Raw genomic sequence first — 14,810 nt, forward strand, 5'->3', positions numbered from 1 at the left:
TGCAGCTCTTGATAATATTTTTAATACCACGTATCAAATAGACTTCTGAGTCTGTGCTGCCCTCTAGTGGGTGTTACAAGACAGCTCTTGTGGGCACTAAGAATTGACCATGAGAACTAATGTGCGTGCGACTGGGGATGTTTTAAGGCCTCAGAAATCCCTAAAAATTGAATACTTGACTATGAGTGATTTTTCAGGAAAACAATAGATGAAGATTATTCAATAAATACTAATGATATATATAACAGCAGATATAAAGTTCTTACATATTATTTTTTGGGATGGTTCCATCTGGGAGGGTATGAGTAGGAGTCTGTTGATAACTCTGCTCTACTCATACATTATGTTTTCTGTTTGTTTTTGTCACAGAATGGTGTAATAAAACTTTTCCTCACAGAAGAGGGAAACATATGACAGGAAAATATTGTGATGACATTTACATAATTTATTCCCAAAGAAGGCAAACAGTGTGGATTTGATGTGTAACTTTGCACACAAACAACAGTTAATAGAACAGTTCAAATCTTGCATTTCATTTGATAAGCCCTACCTTCTCATTTAAAACATCCTTTTTGTGTTCAATTAGATTGGAGAAAACATTACATGATACTCATCGTTATGTAGCAATACAGAGACTCAAAGAGTGTCAACAAAAAGCAGTAATATACATACATCATGCAGAAAGGTATAGAGGAAAGTGGGAATGAGTGGTAAATACTGCCACTGCAGTCCCATCACACTAAATCTATTAGTGACCATAAATGACCACAATATGACACAGTAACCTAAAAATACATAACACAACATCATTTTGGTCCCACAAAAATAACAAGTTAAAAAAGCTTTATAAGGCATTCAGCATTTCTTCATAAGAACTGCATAGATGCTTAAATTATTTAAATCGTCACACGACATAGGGTGATATAAAGCCCTGACATCTGGTGCTTTTACAAATATGGCATAAGCGTTTTAAATTGTGGGACAAATATTGAATGAGACAAATATTTCCCCCCTAAACAGTTCATTTGAGTGCAAAAAAATGAAAAAAGGGAAAATGGTTAATGGTATACCATAATGTTTTTATGGTTTGTTAATTGATTATCCTTAAACATTTAATGTAACCTGCCTGACTGATTTTGTTCATCAGTTTCAGAGTTGTTTAAGTTCTGAACTTTTGTCTCAGCATCTAAGAGGGACATGCGATCATCCCCAAGAAACGGGTCATCAGCCTCACAAGCAGTGAGGTTTTCGATCAGATTCTCTCTATCAACATTTAGGAGCAGGCCTTCTGGCAGGTGGAGCGCCAGGGTCACATGGTCCCACATGTACCATTGATTGTAAACTTTACCATCTGTTTCTACTATTTTGTCCATCTTGTTTATGGTTAACCCAACTTTTTGTGTTGCTGACATGGCTTGTGCTCGCCAGACAATGTGTCCTCTTCCTTCCCCCTCTACATTGTTTTCCCTGTAACCACAGACAGCATCATCACTGCCATCACCAAGAAATGGGTACTCCTCAAACTCATCCACACTTGGAGAGTGAACAAGCACAGAGTACATTATCTCCTGTTTGTAGACAGTGGTTTCATACACTTTCAGGACAGGCTTTTCTCCACCACATATCTGCTCGCTGTACATCTTCAGGAGATCAGACAGACTGAGAGTGAACCTGAAGTTCCCATAACGCGATGCCTGCTTAAAGGCAGGTGAGGTGGTGAACTGATTCAGGAAGGAACCTATCTCTCGCTGTGCCTCTCTCTGCCCTGGTGTTCTGTCTGGGAAGATATTCTCCAGGTAACGGTCTTCTGCAGCTCTGATATCATCATGCTTGATGGCTAGGCTCCACCACAGGAGACTCCTATCCCCGCCCCTAAATCCATTTAAATCCAAGATGTCCTCGATTTTAGATGTTTGGGTGACATGGGCCACTTTGGATATGTGAAACTCAGGTTCTTCTGGGTATAGTGGAATGGGATTATGAATGTACCCATTTGTATTAAGGATCGCCTCATTTTTCAGTGTGGTGATATTCTTATGCTCTCCACTGAAATAAATCTCTTCTTTACGTCTTGGATTAGTACGCTTCATTTCCCTAAGAAAGAAATAACACATTTATAAACATTACATTCTGTACTCTCTTCTCTGAGGCTACAAATATGGCCTCTCTCACACACACATGCGCACTCATGCATGCACACACACACTCACTCTTGAATTAGATTTTCATTGCTACCATGATACCATGATCTACCTTTCTTTTCAAGTTTGAAGATAGCTGCTTGGTGGAGGCGATGGAAGACTTGCTGCCTGGTAGATGTAGATAGCTCTTCTCACTCCACAATGAGTGAATTACCTGTAAAGTAGTTAAATCAGACATTCAATAAAAGTATCTGAACAACAGTATGTATCCAAACAGCACAGTAATTTTTGTATTTTCTATTCAATCGCTTTGGTTCTATTTTCACAATGTGGTGAATCTCCAAAACTATAAATACAAAACTGGTAACACATTCAAAACCTTTCCGTGCGCATTCATTTTGTTTGGCCACACAACCATTGATCGAAAATATGACTTTGCTGTGAAATATGAAAAAATTGGTTTAATCACCAAAATACAACATAATGATATCTTCTCAATTTAGTTGTTTCAACAACCAGCTAATCCAATAGCAAACAATGCAAGATACTTGTTTCTAAATTGCCCTTTGAAGTGCTGAAAGTGATATGCTACAGTACAGTAAATTACAGTACATTACACTGTTTTCACATTAGGCTATACACTTGTACTACCCATGAAAATGTCCATCATTTCTATCCCATGTGTGATCAAAGGTGTGATCATTGATGACATCTTCCACAATCATTGATGCAACAAATGTATTACATTTTTCTGATATAATTACAAGTACAACATAGGTGTACAGTAATCAAATGTAACAAATTAAATGAAACAAAATAAATTAATGAAAGAAACTAGATAGCAGGTACTAGTTTGCATCAAGCATGCCTTCATTGTTCATGCACCTGGGGAAAAAACGTTTAGCGTTGCAAGCCTGACACTGGTCTGGGTTGATGTCATTGCATGCCTCATTCATGGCCTGAAGGCGGGTGGCACGCTCATGTGGATGGTGATCATTAGTGATGGGAAACCGAGGCTTTCTGAATGCTTTGGAGCGTTCACCCAAATTGTGCTGAAAAACGGTTCATAACACAGGGCTTCATTATCTGTTCACAATACGTTTTAGTGGAATTATCAGATATACTTTTTTTCCTCCATTGTTTTCATCAAAACTCTATTTCGTAGCGGTAAGTTGTTGGAGTCATTTGCATCTTACATCATGCTTCCCTTTTTTGCCTTCAAGTTGACTATTTTTCAAAATGGAATCTCTGGCATTATTTAGGATGCTTAAGATAGACACATATACTATACTAAATAAAACAACTGATTTGAACAATAGCGCAGAAAGTGTGGTTTCACATAAAATATATTTTCATAATAGCATGCTTTTAAAAGGATTCAACCTCATACCCTCACATCCCTGATTGTTCCATAGTTCCATACTCTACCTGCTAAAATACCTAAAAACTACAATACATGTATAAAATCCAAACTATATTTGTAAGTACGGTGCCCAGTAGAGCTTGGTGTATGAAAGCAGCTTGGAATTGAAAAAAAGCCCCAGAACCGCGACGTAATGCGTGGGATCTCAGTTTCGGACGTCATTGATGATGTACACTATACATACAAAAGTATGTCGACACCCTTTTAAATGAGTAGATTCGGCTATTTCAGCCACACACGCTGCTGACAGGTGTATAAAACGAGCACACAGCCATGCATTCTTGATAGAAAAACATTGGCAGTAGAATGGCCTTACTGAAGCGCTCCGTGACGTTCAACGTGGCACCGTCATAGGATGCCACTTTTCCAACAAGTCAGTTCGTAAAATTTCTGCTCTTCGAGAGCGCCGCTGTCAACTGTAAGTGCTCTTATTGTGAAGTGGAAATGTCTAGGAGCAACAACGGCTCTGCCGGGAAGTGGTAGGCCGCACAAGCTCACAAAACGGGACTGGTGATTGCTGAAGTAAAAATCGTCTGTCCCTCAGTTGCAACACTCACTACTCTCATGACTGTCTTGTGAGGATCCAATGGTTTAGATCAGCTTGGCAATGGTTGACAATAACCAGACCCTCTCTCATCCACAGAAGAGACAGCTCACGTCCGGTCTTAAATTTAAGGAGAAGGAGACTCTATCTTTACCATCCAGTATTGGCTAAAGGAATGTCCTTCGTCCCCAGAAACTTTTGCCGCCCAAAACTCTAATATCCAAAAAGTGAATACCGTAACAGTATTTCTAACATAAGAATGTGGGGAATGATGAGAGATGGTCTATGGAAAACTAATGTCTATTTTGTGATGTCATTAAAATGGTATAACAGAAATAATGTAACTTGAAAAGTATATCCCCTTTATCTGTCAAGTTGTGCATATGTGGTTCAAACTCTGATTATCCACACAAGGTGGAGAAAGGAGAAAATCCCCTCTCAGACCATCACGGGTATGGCTAAGAAGAAGTTCTGAGGAAAGACCCCACTGGAGACCAGACAACTAAAAAGAAGGACATTGTGACCTCTTGTGGACAATCATAGACGTACACCCACAGGAGACCCAACCAAACCCCTTTCAAACAAGCATGCTTGGTTTCGACAGAGATAGAAGACGAACTAAGGCATTCACACGTAAATACATTCATGATTTCTTACTCCAAACGGGTGGTGGTTCATGTGCAAAGTAAATTATTACGGTGAGAGTAGTTCCTACATGTATTAACGTGTGTGCCTCTGTCTCTCTCTCTACTCCTTCCTGTTTTGGTAAACAAGCAGTCATGTTGTTGTTAGTCCGCTAGGGACCTTTTTCTCACGTATTAAGTGTGTATGTTTATTCTGTGTTATTTTTTAGTTAACTAGTAAATAAATAATTAAACCAATTTGTGTAGTACTGGATCAGGAGTAAGGCTGGGGTTTTTGCAGATGCAAGGAGTATACAAATCAAATCAAATCACATTTTATTAGTCACGTGCCGAATACAACAGGTAGACCTCACAGTGAAAGGCTTACTTATGAGCCCCTAACCAACAGTGCAGTTTAAATAAAATACAGATAAGAATAAGAGATAAAAGTAATTAAAGAGCAGCAATAAAAAATAACAATATATACACAGTGGTGCCGGTACAGAGTCAATGTGCGGGGGCACCGGTGAGTTGAGGTAGTATGTACATGTTGGTAGAGTTATTAAAGTGAATATGTATAGATGACAACAGAGAGTGGCAGTGGTGTGGAGAGGGGAGGGGGGCAATGTAAATAGTGTGGGTAGCCATTTGACTAGATGTTCAGGAGTCTTATGGCTTGGGGGTAGAAGCTGTTTAGAAGCCTCTTGGACCTAGACTTGGCGCTCCGGTACCGCTTGCCGTACGGTAGCAGAGAGAAAAGTCTATGACTAGGGTGGCTGGAGTCTTTGACAATTTTTAGGACCTTCCTCTGACACCGCCTGGTATAGAGGGCCTGGATGGCAGGAAGCTTGGCCCCAGTGATGTACTGGGTCGTTTGCATTACCCTCTGTAGTGCCTTGTGGTCGGAGGCTGAGCAGTTACCATAGTAGGAAGTGATGCAACCAGTCAGGATGCTCTCGATGGTGCAGCTGTAGAACCTTTTAAAGATCTGAGGACCCTTGCCAATTTTTTTCAGGCTCCTGATGGGGAATAGGTTTTGACGTGCCCGCTTCACGACTGTCTTGGTGTGCTTGGACCATGTTAGTTTGTTGGTGATGTGGACACCAAGGAACTTGAAGCTCTAAACCTGCTCCTCTGCAGCCCCGTCGATGAGAATGGGGGTGTGCTCGGTTCTCTTTTTCCTGTAGTCCACAATCATCTCCTTTGTCTTGATCACGTTGAGGGAGAGATCGTTGTCCTGGCACCACACGGCCAGGTCTCTGACCTCCTTCCTATAGGCTGTCTCATTGTTATCGGGGTGTTGTCTCATCGGCAAATGTAATAATGGTGTTGTAGTTGTGCCTGTCCATGCAGTCATGAGTGAACAGGGAGTACAGGAGGGAACTGAGCACGCACCCCTGAGGGGCCCCTGTGTTGAGAATCAGCGTGGCGGGTGTGTTGTTAACTACCCTTACCACCTGGGGGCGGCCCGTCAGGAAGTCCAGGATCCAGTTGCAGAGGGAGGTGTTAAGTCCCAGGCGTTCAGAATGATGATATGATAAGAGGTAATGATTAATACGTTGTCTGTTTTATTCATGTGGTAGGTAAAGACCTTTAGAGTTTGGGAGATGGTAACTCTTTAAACAACTTATTCCGCGGTGCCCCAAATCCTAATGAGTTAATTATTACTTGATCAATTGAATAAAGCAACAATTAAACATAGTTAGTTGATTCAATAAATAACAGTCATCAGATTAATGAAAGTCACGTCACGAAACTATCGAGTTCCAAACTGCCTCTGGAAGCAACGTCAGTACAATAACGGCTTCATGAAATGGGTTTCCATGGCCGAGCACAGCCGCACACACAAACCTAAGATCACCATGCACAATGCCAAGCGTCGGCTGGAGTGGTATAACACTCGCTGGCATTGGACTCTGGAGCAGTGGAAACGCGTTCTCTGAAGTGATGAATCACGCTTCACAATATGTGGCTATATGTGATAAAGTGAAAATATGAGACCTGCACCTGACCCTAACCCGCTAATATAGAAATTGCACTGTATGCTACAGTAAGAGATGGCAGAGTGATGTTTTTCCAGGGGGGGCAGGATTTAAAAAATATATTTTTTATGTTTCTGCTTAGAATTTCCGGCATTTTGGTAGACTATTTGTTAGTCAACTTGTCTATAATTAGATATGGCCTACATGCAGCTTCTCCTCTGTCATTACAGTTCCTTCAGAAAGTATTCAATCACACCCCTTTGCTTTTTCCACATTTTGTTGTGTTGAATTTAAAATGTATTACATTTGGATTTTGTGTCACTGATCTACACACAATACCCCATAATTTGTGACGGCAAGCCTAAATAATTTAGGCCTAAATAATAACTGTCAGGCATTGTTCAGGGCTAAAATGCCCCACGAGGCTAAAATGCTCCAAGAGCTCTTAGCTCAAGGTAAGGGACATTTAGCTTGCTAACATTCTAACTTATAAACTGATAATGAGCTCCAAACACAAATGAAAACATGATGTTATGACTTGAAATGTACCATCCCTTAGCGAAGCGATCAATAAAAACATATGCGCTGTTGCCTCAGCCATACTGTCAATCTATCATCAGTATGTCCACTCCTATTTATAGAGTTTATCTCGTGATCTCGACAAAACAACTTTTGTTACGTCGTGATGATGAGATAAATACGTTGTGATCTTGAGATAACGAGGGAATATTATTTTTATTACTATGTCCTCTCTGGACTTCCGTAATATTTTAGATGAAACCAGGTCAAAGTACGATGACCAAAGTATGAAAAATGACTGTTGCTTCTACGTTAATAAAGTTTGATCATAAATGTATGTCAAATGTATGATTATTAAGGGGATAGTGACATTATGCTCATTTTAATACACCAATGGTAACATAGCATTCTCTTACCTAATTTAAATAATTATTGCACTGTAAACCAAAATCGGAGAAGGCGTGTTTGCAGAGGGCCGTGGTTTATATAGCTAAATAGCTACTCTACTGATGCCAGAATTTGACTGTAGGGTCAGCAAATATCATTAAAAGTTGACACTATTCATCTATGGCAAAGATATTACTTCCCCTTTCATCTGTGTCTGGTGTTGTGAACTGCATCACAAAAGACATGCCAACTGGGAGATCTATATAAATAAAAGGACATCATTGATGCAATTTCAGTGTTTGAGTTGTTTTGTGTATAACCACATTTGCTTGAGATGATTTTACTGCAACACTGCTCACTGCATCCAAGTTTCTTGACATAGGCGTTTCAAAGAACTGTCAGTCAAGACGAGCTCATGAATATAACCTCCCTGCTCACTCACCCTGTATTTTTAAACTTCCTGGCAGTTAGCCATGAAAGAAAAAGTACATTCCCAGCCAGCAATGAGGAATCGGCCCCGAAGCGGCCCGGAACTGATTGAATCGGCCTGCAATCAGGTGTCGTACTCAGTCCGGAATCAAAATAAATGACTGCCCAGAATCGGCCCAAGTACATCGGGCCGTTTCCGTCTTCCGGAATTCCGCCGACTTTGCCAGCATCTTACCAGAATCCCCCCAGAAGCGACCCGATGCTAATTTAAATAAATGTATACAAAATTAACCGATTAAGTCATTTTAAATATGACTATTATACATTTTATACATACAAAGTAAACCCATCCACAAAAAAAAAAATTGTGTCAAAGGAAACATCATACACCTGGTGACCGTGTCAGGGCGCATGCGCCTAAGCACGCCACAGAAGTCACTACAGAGTGATAGGACAAGGACAATCCTGGCCGGCCAAACCCTCCCCTAACTCTGACGACTCTGGGCAAATTGTGCTTCGCCTCACAGGTCTCCTGGTCACGGCCGGAATGACATGGGTCTCGAACCAGCATCTGTAGAAACGCAGTTTGCACTGCGATGCAGTGTCTTAGACCATTGCACCACTCGGGAAGTTCCAGCCACAAAGTTATTAATGCTTATCAATTGCCTTCCACAAAGTATCAAAATACTAAAATACTACACATGACCCTTAAAGAATTTAATTTAAATGTTAATTGTATTTTTTGATCACAGAAACAAACAATGAGGAAAATATGGAGAGAAAAAATAAATAAATAATGGAATGTTCATTATATAAAGCAGCCCGTGTAATCATCTGCCAGAGAGTTGCCCCAATCTGCCCGAGCCTCAAGTAATACATTTGGGCCAGAAAACTGACACTGGAATCGGCCCGATCTTAATCCCCGCATCCTTGCCATAAGTAATACTGCCAAAGGCGGCCCAGACATCAGGGCCACATGACATCAGCCGAGTGCCCCGACTTTCAGCCGAAATCGGCACAGATTCACTGTGCTAGCTCCCCAAAAATATTATAGGTGATATTTTAGTCAATCAAAAGGCTGTTTTACATCTGAATGACTGTTCGTAGTAGGCTGCAGTTCCATTGATGTGCCATAGGCCTATTTAAAGTCCCCATCGTATGACTGTCGAATTTGTGTAGCTCCTCACAATCATAACATAGCTGGCACTTCTATCAGCTGATTTTACTGCTTCACCAAATCTTTCCCAAACATTACATTTCTGGCCCTATTTTCTCTTTATTTTCAACTCTCTATTTCGCAGCTTTTCTCTTATTGATTTGACCTACACCATTGTCTGTTTTGCCTCTGTGGATCGACGTTAACTTTTTGTGCCCATTCGCATTTGGCGATTGGCGTGTAGGCTAAAATTAATTGGCACACGTACAGTTAAAGCTTAGGTTTATGCACAAATGCCAGCACATAAAATAATGAAAGAAAACTCAATGTAGCCTACTGATATTACATTCCACAAGAACGATGCATTTCTGGATTTTTTAAATATATTATTTTTTCTTTATTCAACCATCCCACCCTTCATCCATACAATATTTCGTTATCCTAAACCCGCCCGCCCCACTGATATAACCGAGGATACCGGGTTATGAGTCAAGCCGCTCATCATTACAGTGTGCAGTTTTTACATTACGAAATTGCAAATTTACGTACCAGCTGAAGATAGGGCCCAGTAACTTACTTTGTTTATAGAGTTTCAGATTGGTTGGCATCGGTGGATGGCTCCCCACTACTTTATGGCAGCTCCTTGATAAAATGTCCACAATGTGTGTAGGTGTATTTATTGAGCCTAATTCCCATAACCACACCCCACTTACAGGAAATCTAGTTTCATTTCTTGAGAACTGAAGATCAGATTAATATGTAGCCTGAACAGCCACTAGTGGTAGCTGTTCGCCTGTTTCTTGGCGGTCCTGACTTGTTTATCATGGTGAGCTGTCTCAGTAGACAGCACTTAGTTAGTAATTATCAGGTTCTTACTGAGATATTTCAAAGTAAAAATGGATTTTGTTTTCATTGGATCTATTGAAATAAGCAGCAGATGTTTATCAATTGTGATTCATTCTTAGTAGTACCAGAAATTATCCACAGGTAAAAACAGTGGAAACAGTATTGTAAAATAAGGTGCTATCTTTGTGTTTTTATGGTCGCAATATGTTGGGTGAGTCAACATGCTCATGTGGACCTGCACAAGAAATTCAGTGAAACTAGATCATGAAAATGTGAAAAGATGCTGCCAGGCGATGGATCAGTAACATACCGGCACTCTTTTAGCTGATTGGATGACAACTTTTTCACAGTTGACCTATCTTAATAAAAGCAAAGATACAAAATATGTGTTAACCAATCAACATTTATGTGGGGTATAAATAGAGTGGGGAAAAGAGCTCTAACACATCAACAGGCAATGTTTGCTTTGACATAATATAGGCAGACATATTTTTATATAATTGAAAAAGCTAATATATTAACGGGTTTATAACCTCATCATGTTTATACATAACTACATCAAATATGAAAGAAGAATAAAGATAATTGAAAAACCCAGGCTAGTGGTAATAAATACTTAATAACATCCATTATAAACACCTCACATGACATATGATGTTCTGAATGACCTCAGCTCTCTGTCACGAAATGATAAAAGAAAACATCACTAAAAGCAACACAAACATGTGGTTTAATTGGTTTGGTTATTGAGTTATATAAATATTCAGAAATATTTCCTGCACAGCAAATTGGCCAGTGTTGATTTTTTCAGTGTAAAATGTCTAGTGTCGATTCAAGAGTTACATTCATTCTGTAAGAGTGAAACTAACCCTCAGTGGTGTAAAAGTGTTGGTGTTAATAACCAGAGTTATTATTTTACCCTGTGGAAAGTAAAACAGTCCCATCAAAACCACGCCAATCAGTCATATTTCACATTATACTCTACTGCGGGTAGATTTATTTTTGAATGTTTTTAATATCTATGTTTTTGAATGTACATTGATTGATAGATTAATCTTATGCAAGATGAAGATAAATAACATATTTTTCTAAACTAAATCCAATCAGTTAGTTTGATTTATTGCACCAGTTACTGAAATGTTTGTTCCAGTTTAACTGGTGTCGGTAGTCTTCTTTTCACCTTTCCTAACACTGACAGTCATTCTGAATGCAGGATACGGGTGACAAAAAATTCAAACTGTTTGAAATCCTCACTCTTGCTGGATTCCAATAGGAATTACTCATCACTTGTGGCTTGCAACATCATATTGTGACTTTCAACCCTGATTTTGGCCTGTAAGCCAGGAGTTTTCTAATACCACTGTGTTAGCGTAAAACTAGACCACCAAAGTGAAGGCTTATGCTATACGTATTGTATTGGCATAGTTTAATTTTAAGGAATATTTATTTGGTTATTCCAAGTCAATACATGTTAAAATGTTAAAATTAACTAAAGTTTATCTTCAAAAATAATAAACAATTAAAACAATAAATTATCAATCCAACTTAAGTTAATCAAATCAAAAATCAACAAACAATTACCAAAAAAATAAATAAAATAAACCAAATGCATTTGTTCAAATAATGTAATAATCATCAGCGTCAATCAGTCGGTCAGTCAGTCATGGTTGGTCTGGTGGAGTGGTTGGTGGAGTGTATGTCGCTGTGTTAAGTGGGCGGTCTGAGCTGGCATTTGCTGGATGAAGATGGCAGTTGTGTCTGGTCGGTGTTTTGTCCAGGGTTGGTGCTGGTGTTGGGGCTGGGACCGGGAAAACCTGGGTTGGTGTTGGGGCCGGGTTGGAAATTGTGTTGGGACCAGGGCTGGAAAACCAGCGTTTGGTGCTGGGTCTGGTGCTGGGACTGTGGGCCTGGGAGAGAACAGGAACTGGGAACTGTTGTTGGGCTGGGATCTGTAGAGGGGAAGAAAGACAACCTGAGGAGCAAGCAGAATCACAAGGGAGCCTTAGGCCCAGAGGTCAATAGTGGTACTTCCCTGTGGCATGCTAGCTCTAGGGTGAAGGTGTGATTTTTGGTCTCTCCTCTGCGCCTCGTCTGGTGGTCTGGTGCTGGGACTGGTGCTGCATCTGCAGAGGGGAGGAAGGACAACCTGAGGAGAAAGCGCCCACTCAAGGAAGCCCTAGACCCGGAGGTCAATTGTGGCGAAATGCTCTGAATTCACGAACGGACAATCTGACAACGCTCTGGATTTACGATCTCTCAGAGTGCACTCTGGCACTGAATTTACAAACACACCCAAAATCGTAAAATGTCTAGCTAGTAACTTGTTATCCAAATAGGTCAGATCAGCTTTGGAATAAATAACTTCAACCAGACCCCTCTCAAACCAAGCTGCTTACCTATTGCAGATTCAGTCTTCCCAGCCTGGTGCAGGTCTACAATTTTGTTTCTGGTGTCCTTTGACAGCTCTTTGGTCTTGGCCATAGTGGAGTTTGGAGTGTGACTGAGGTTGTGGACAGGTGTCTTTTATAGTGATAACAAGTTCAAACATGTGCCATTAATACAGGTAACGAGTGGAGGACAAAGGAGCCTCTGAAAGAAGAAGTTACAGGTCTCTGAGAGCCAGAAATCTTGCATGTTTGTAGGTGACCAAATACTTATTTTCCACCATAATTTGCAAATAAATTCATAAAAAAATCCTACAATGTGATTTTCTGGATTTTTATTTCTCATTTTGTCTGTCATAGTTGAAGTGTACCTATGATGAACATTACAGGCCTCTCTCATCTTTTTAAGTGGGAGAACTTGCACAATTGGTGGCTGACTAAATACTTTTTGCCCCACTGTATATACTGTACTCGATACCATCTACTGTATCTTGCCTATGCCATTCTGTACTCATTCATATATCTTTATGTACAAATTCTTTATCCCTTTACAGTTGTGTGTATAAGGTAGTAGTTTTGGAATTGTTAGGTTAGATTACTCATTGGCTATTACTGCATTGTCGGAACTAGAAGCACAAGCATTTCGCTACACTCGCATTAACATCTGCTAACCATGTGAATGTGACAAATAACATTTTATTTTATTTTACTGGTATGAGACTCTCACCACCTCTTTCCCTGTCAAAACAGACACCATCAAGCTGCTTGGGGTCACCTTCCAGAGGGATGGAGATGGCTCCGTCAGCTGAGAGGAGACCATCCGCCATGTCCAAGACTGTGAATGAAGCGCATGATCCCTCACAATGACGGGTACGATCCTGCTCTTGAAGGCAATCGTTCTCCCCATTCTCCTGTACCTAGGCAGGGTGTTTCCCCCAGACAGAGCCATCAGCAAGAAGATAGAATGCATGATGTTCACCTTTCTCTGGGGGAGACAGATGGTGACTCAAGCGCAGCACACTTTACAATGCAGTTGAGAACGGTGGGAAGGGGGTCCCAGACATCCTCAACATCATTAGGGCACAGGGACTATCCAATTTGGTCACCAACATCCACAAGACAGACAGAAAAGCCATCTACTTCAAACAGTACTTTGCTACCCGCATCCTCGGAACCATCGACCACACTGTACCCTGGGACCCCCCACAGGTGTACAAGACGTGGAGATATCTTGCCTGCAGGTCAGGTCTGCCCTCGGCTGGTCTGGCATCCTGGAAGTACAAGGACATCATGACCCACATCCGCTCCAAGGACACCATCGCACACCTTTGAACCAGCTCAGCCGTGGACCCACAACAGGTATGGTTAAACATCAATCACCATGGCATTACAAACTTACAGAAAGACATCTCATGGATAGCTGTTCATAGTTGCTTCCCCACTAGGAAATTAATGTATAGACGGCACATAGCACATACAGAGAGCTGCCCCCATGGATGTACTGATACTGAAAACATCTACCACCTGTTTGCTGAGTGCACTATGGCCAGTCGGGTCTGGGCCCCGTTTGTTCCCTCTGTCTCCCTCAACAGGATGCTGACCATAACTCACTTGACAGCGAAGAACATCCTGAACGGTCCACCTGGTGGAGGATCATCGGTACCATCAAGCAGGTCCTGTGGGAGAAAAAGTACATCAGGGTCTACCAGCAACAAACTGTGGAGCGAACGACCCTGAGGTGGAGGATCACTATCCTTCCAGCCGACCAAGACAAACCCCAGACCCGTCCTCCTGTCTTCATTTCCAGCCTCGCGGGACCAAAGGGAAATGCCACAAATGATCTCCGGGTCTAGGGCTCCTCTCCTCTACCCTCTGCACTCAGCACCAGTCCAGATCCCAGTTTCCAGCATCAACCCACCATACGAGGTGTGGAGACACAACACCAAACCTTCACTCGGAGCGAGCGGACCACAGGGAAGTACCACCATTGACATCTCGGTCTAGGGCTCCTTTGTGTGTCTGCTTGCTCCTCCTGTTATCCTTCCTCCCCTCTATAGACCCAGATCCCGACCCAGCACTTGCAGCAGCCCCAAATCCCGGTACCTGGTTCCTTTTTCCCCCGGTCCCAGCACAATTCCCGGTCCAAGCTACAACACCAGCACCAACTCTGGGCACAGCCCCGACCAACCATAACTGCCAATTCCTTTTAGCAATTGCCAGCCCAGCCCAGACCCCACCACGTCCTCCCCCAACAAAAAGACACAGACACATTGTAGCCAACGTTAGCCTGTTAGCTAGGGTGCTTGACTGCCGTTGTGAGGTCAGAACGCTCGGATCAACCCTACTCCTCGGCCAGAGCTCTCTGAACGCTCCGAG

General features: G+C 41.5%; 1 protein-coding gene across 3 annotated transcripts; it reads right to left on the reverse strand.

Annotated features, from left to right (window-relative positions):
- Positions 1-424: 424 nt before the first annotated feature.
- LOC115143107 (uncharacterized) lies at positions 425-9,907 on the reverse strand. Of its 3 annotated transcripts, none has more exons than XM_065001793.1 (3): positions 9,782-9,907; positions 2,236-2,355; positions 425-2,094 (listed from the first exon to the last, which is right to left on the reverse strand). In XM_065001793.1, the coding sequence occupies exons 2-3, from the start codon at positions 2,244-2,246 to the stop codon at positions 1,113-1,115; spliced, it is 993 nt and encodes a 330-aa protein (XP_064857865.1). In that variant the 5' UTR covers positions 2,247-2,355; positions 9,782-9,907; the 3' UTR covers positions 425-1,112. The 3 variants fall into 3 exon arrangements, with proteins under 3 accessions (XP_064857865.1, XP_064857866.1, XP_029539054.2); XM_065001794.1 differs by having other exon boundaries at positions 9,754-9,907; XM_029683194.2 differs by having other exon boundaries at positions 2,254-2,355; positions 9,782-9,905.
- Positions 9,908-14,810: the final 4,903 nt, after the last annotated feature.

Source organism: Oncorhynchus nerka, linkage group LG15 (genome assembly GCF_034236695.1).
Source record: "Oncorhynchus nerka isolate Pitt River linkage group LG15, Oner_Uvic_2.0, whole genome shotgun sequence".
Lineage (NCBI taxonomy): Eukaryota > Metazoa > Chordata > Actinopteri > Salmoniformes > Salmonidae > Oncorhynchus > Oncorhynchus nerka.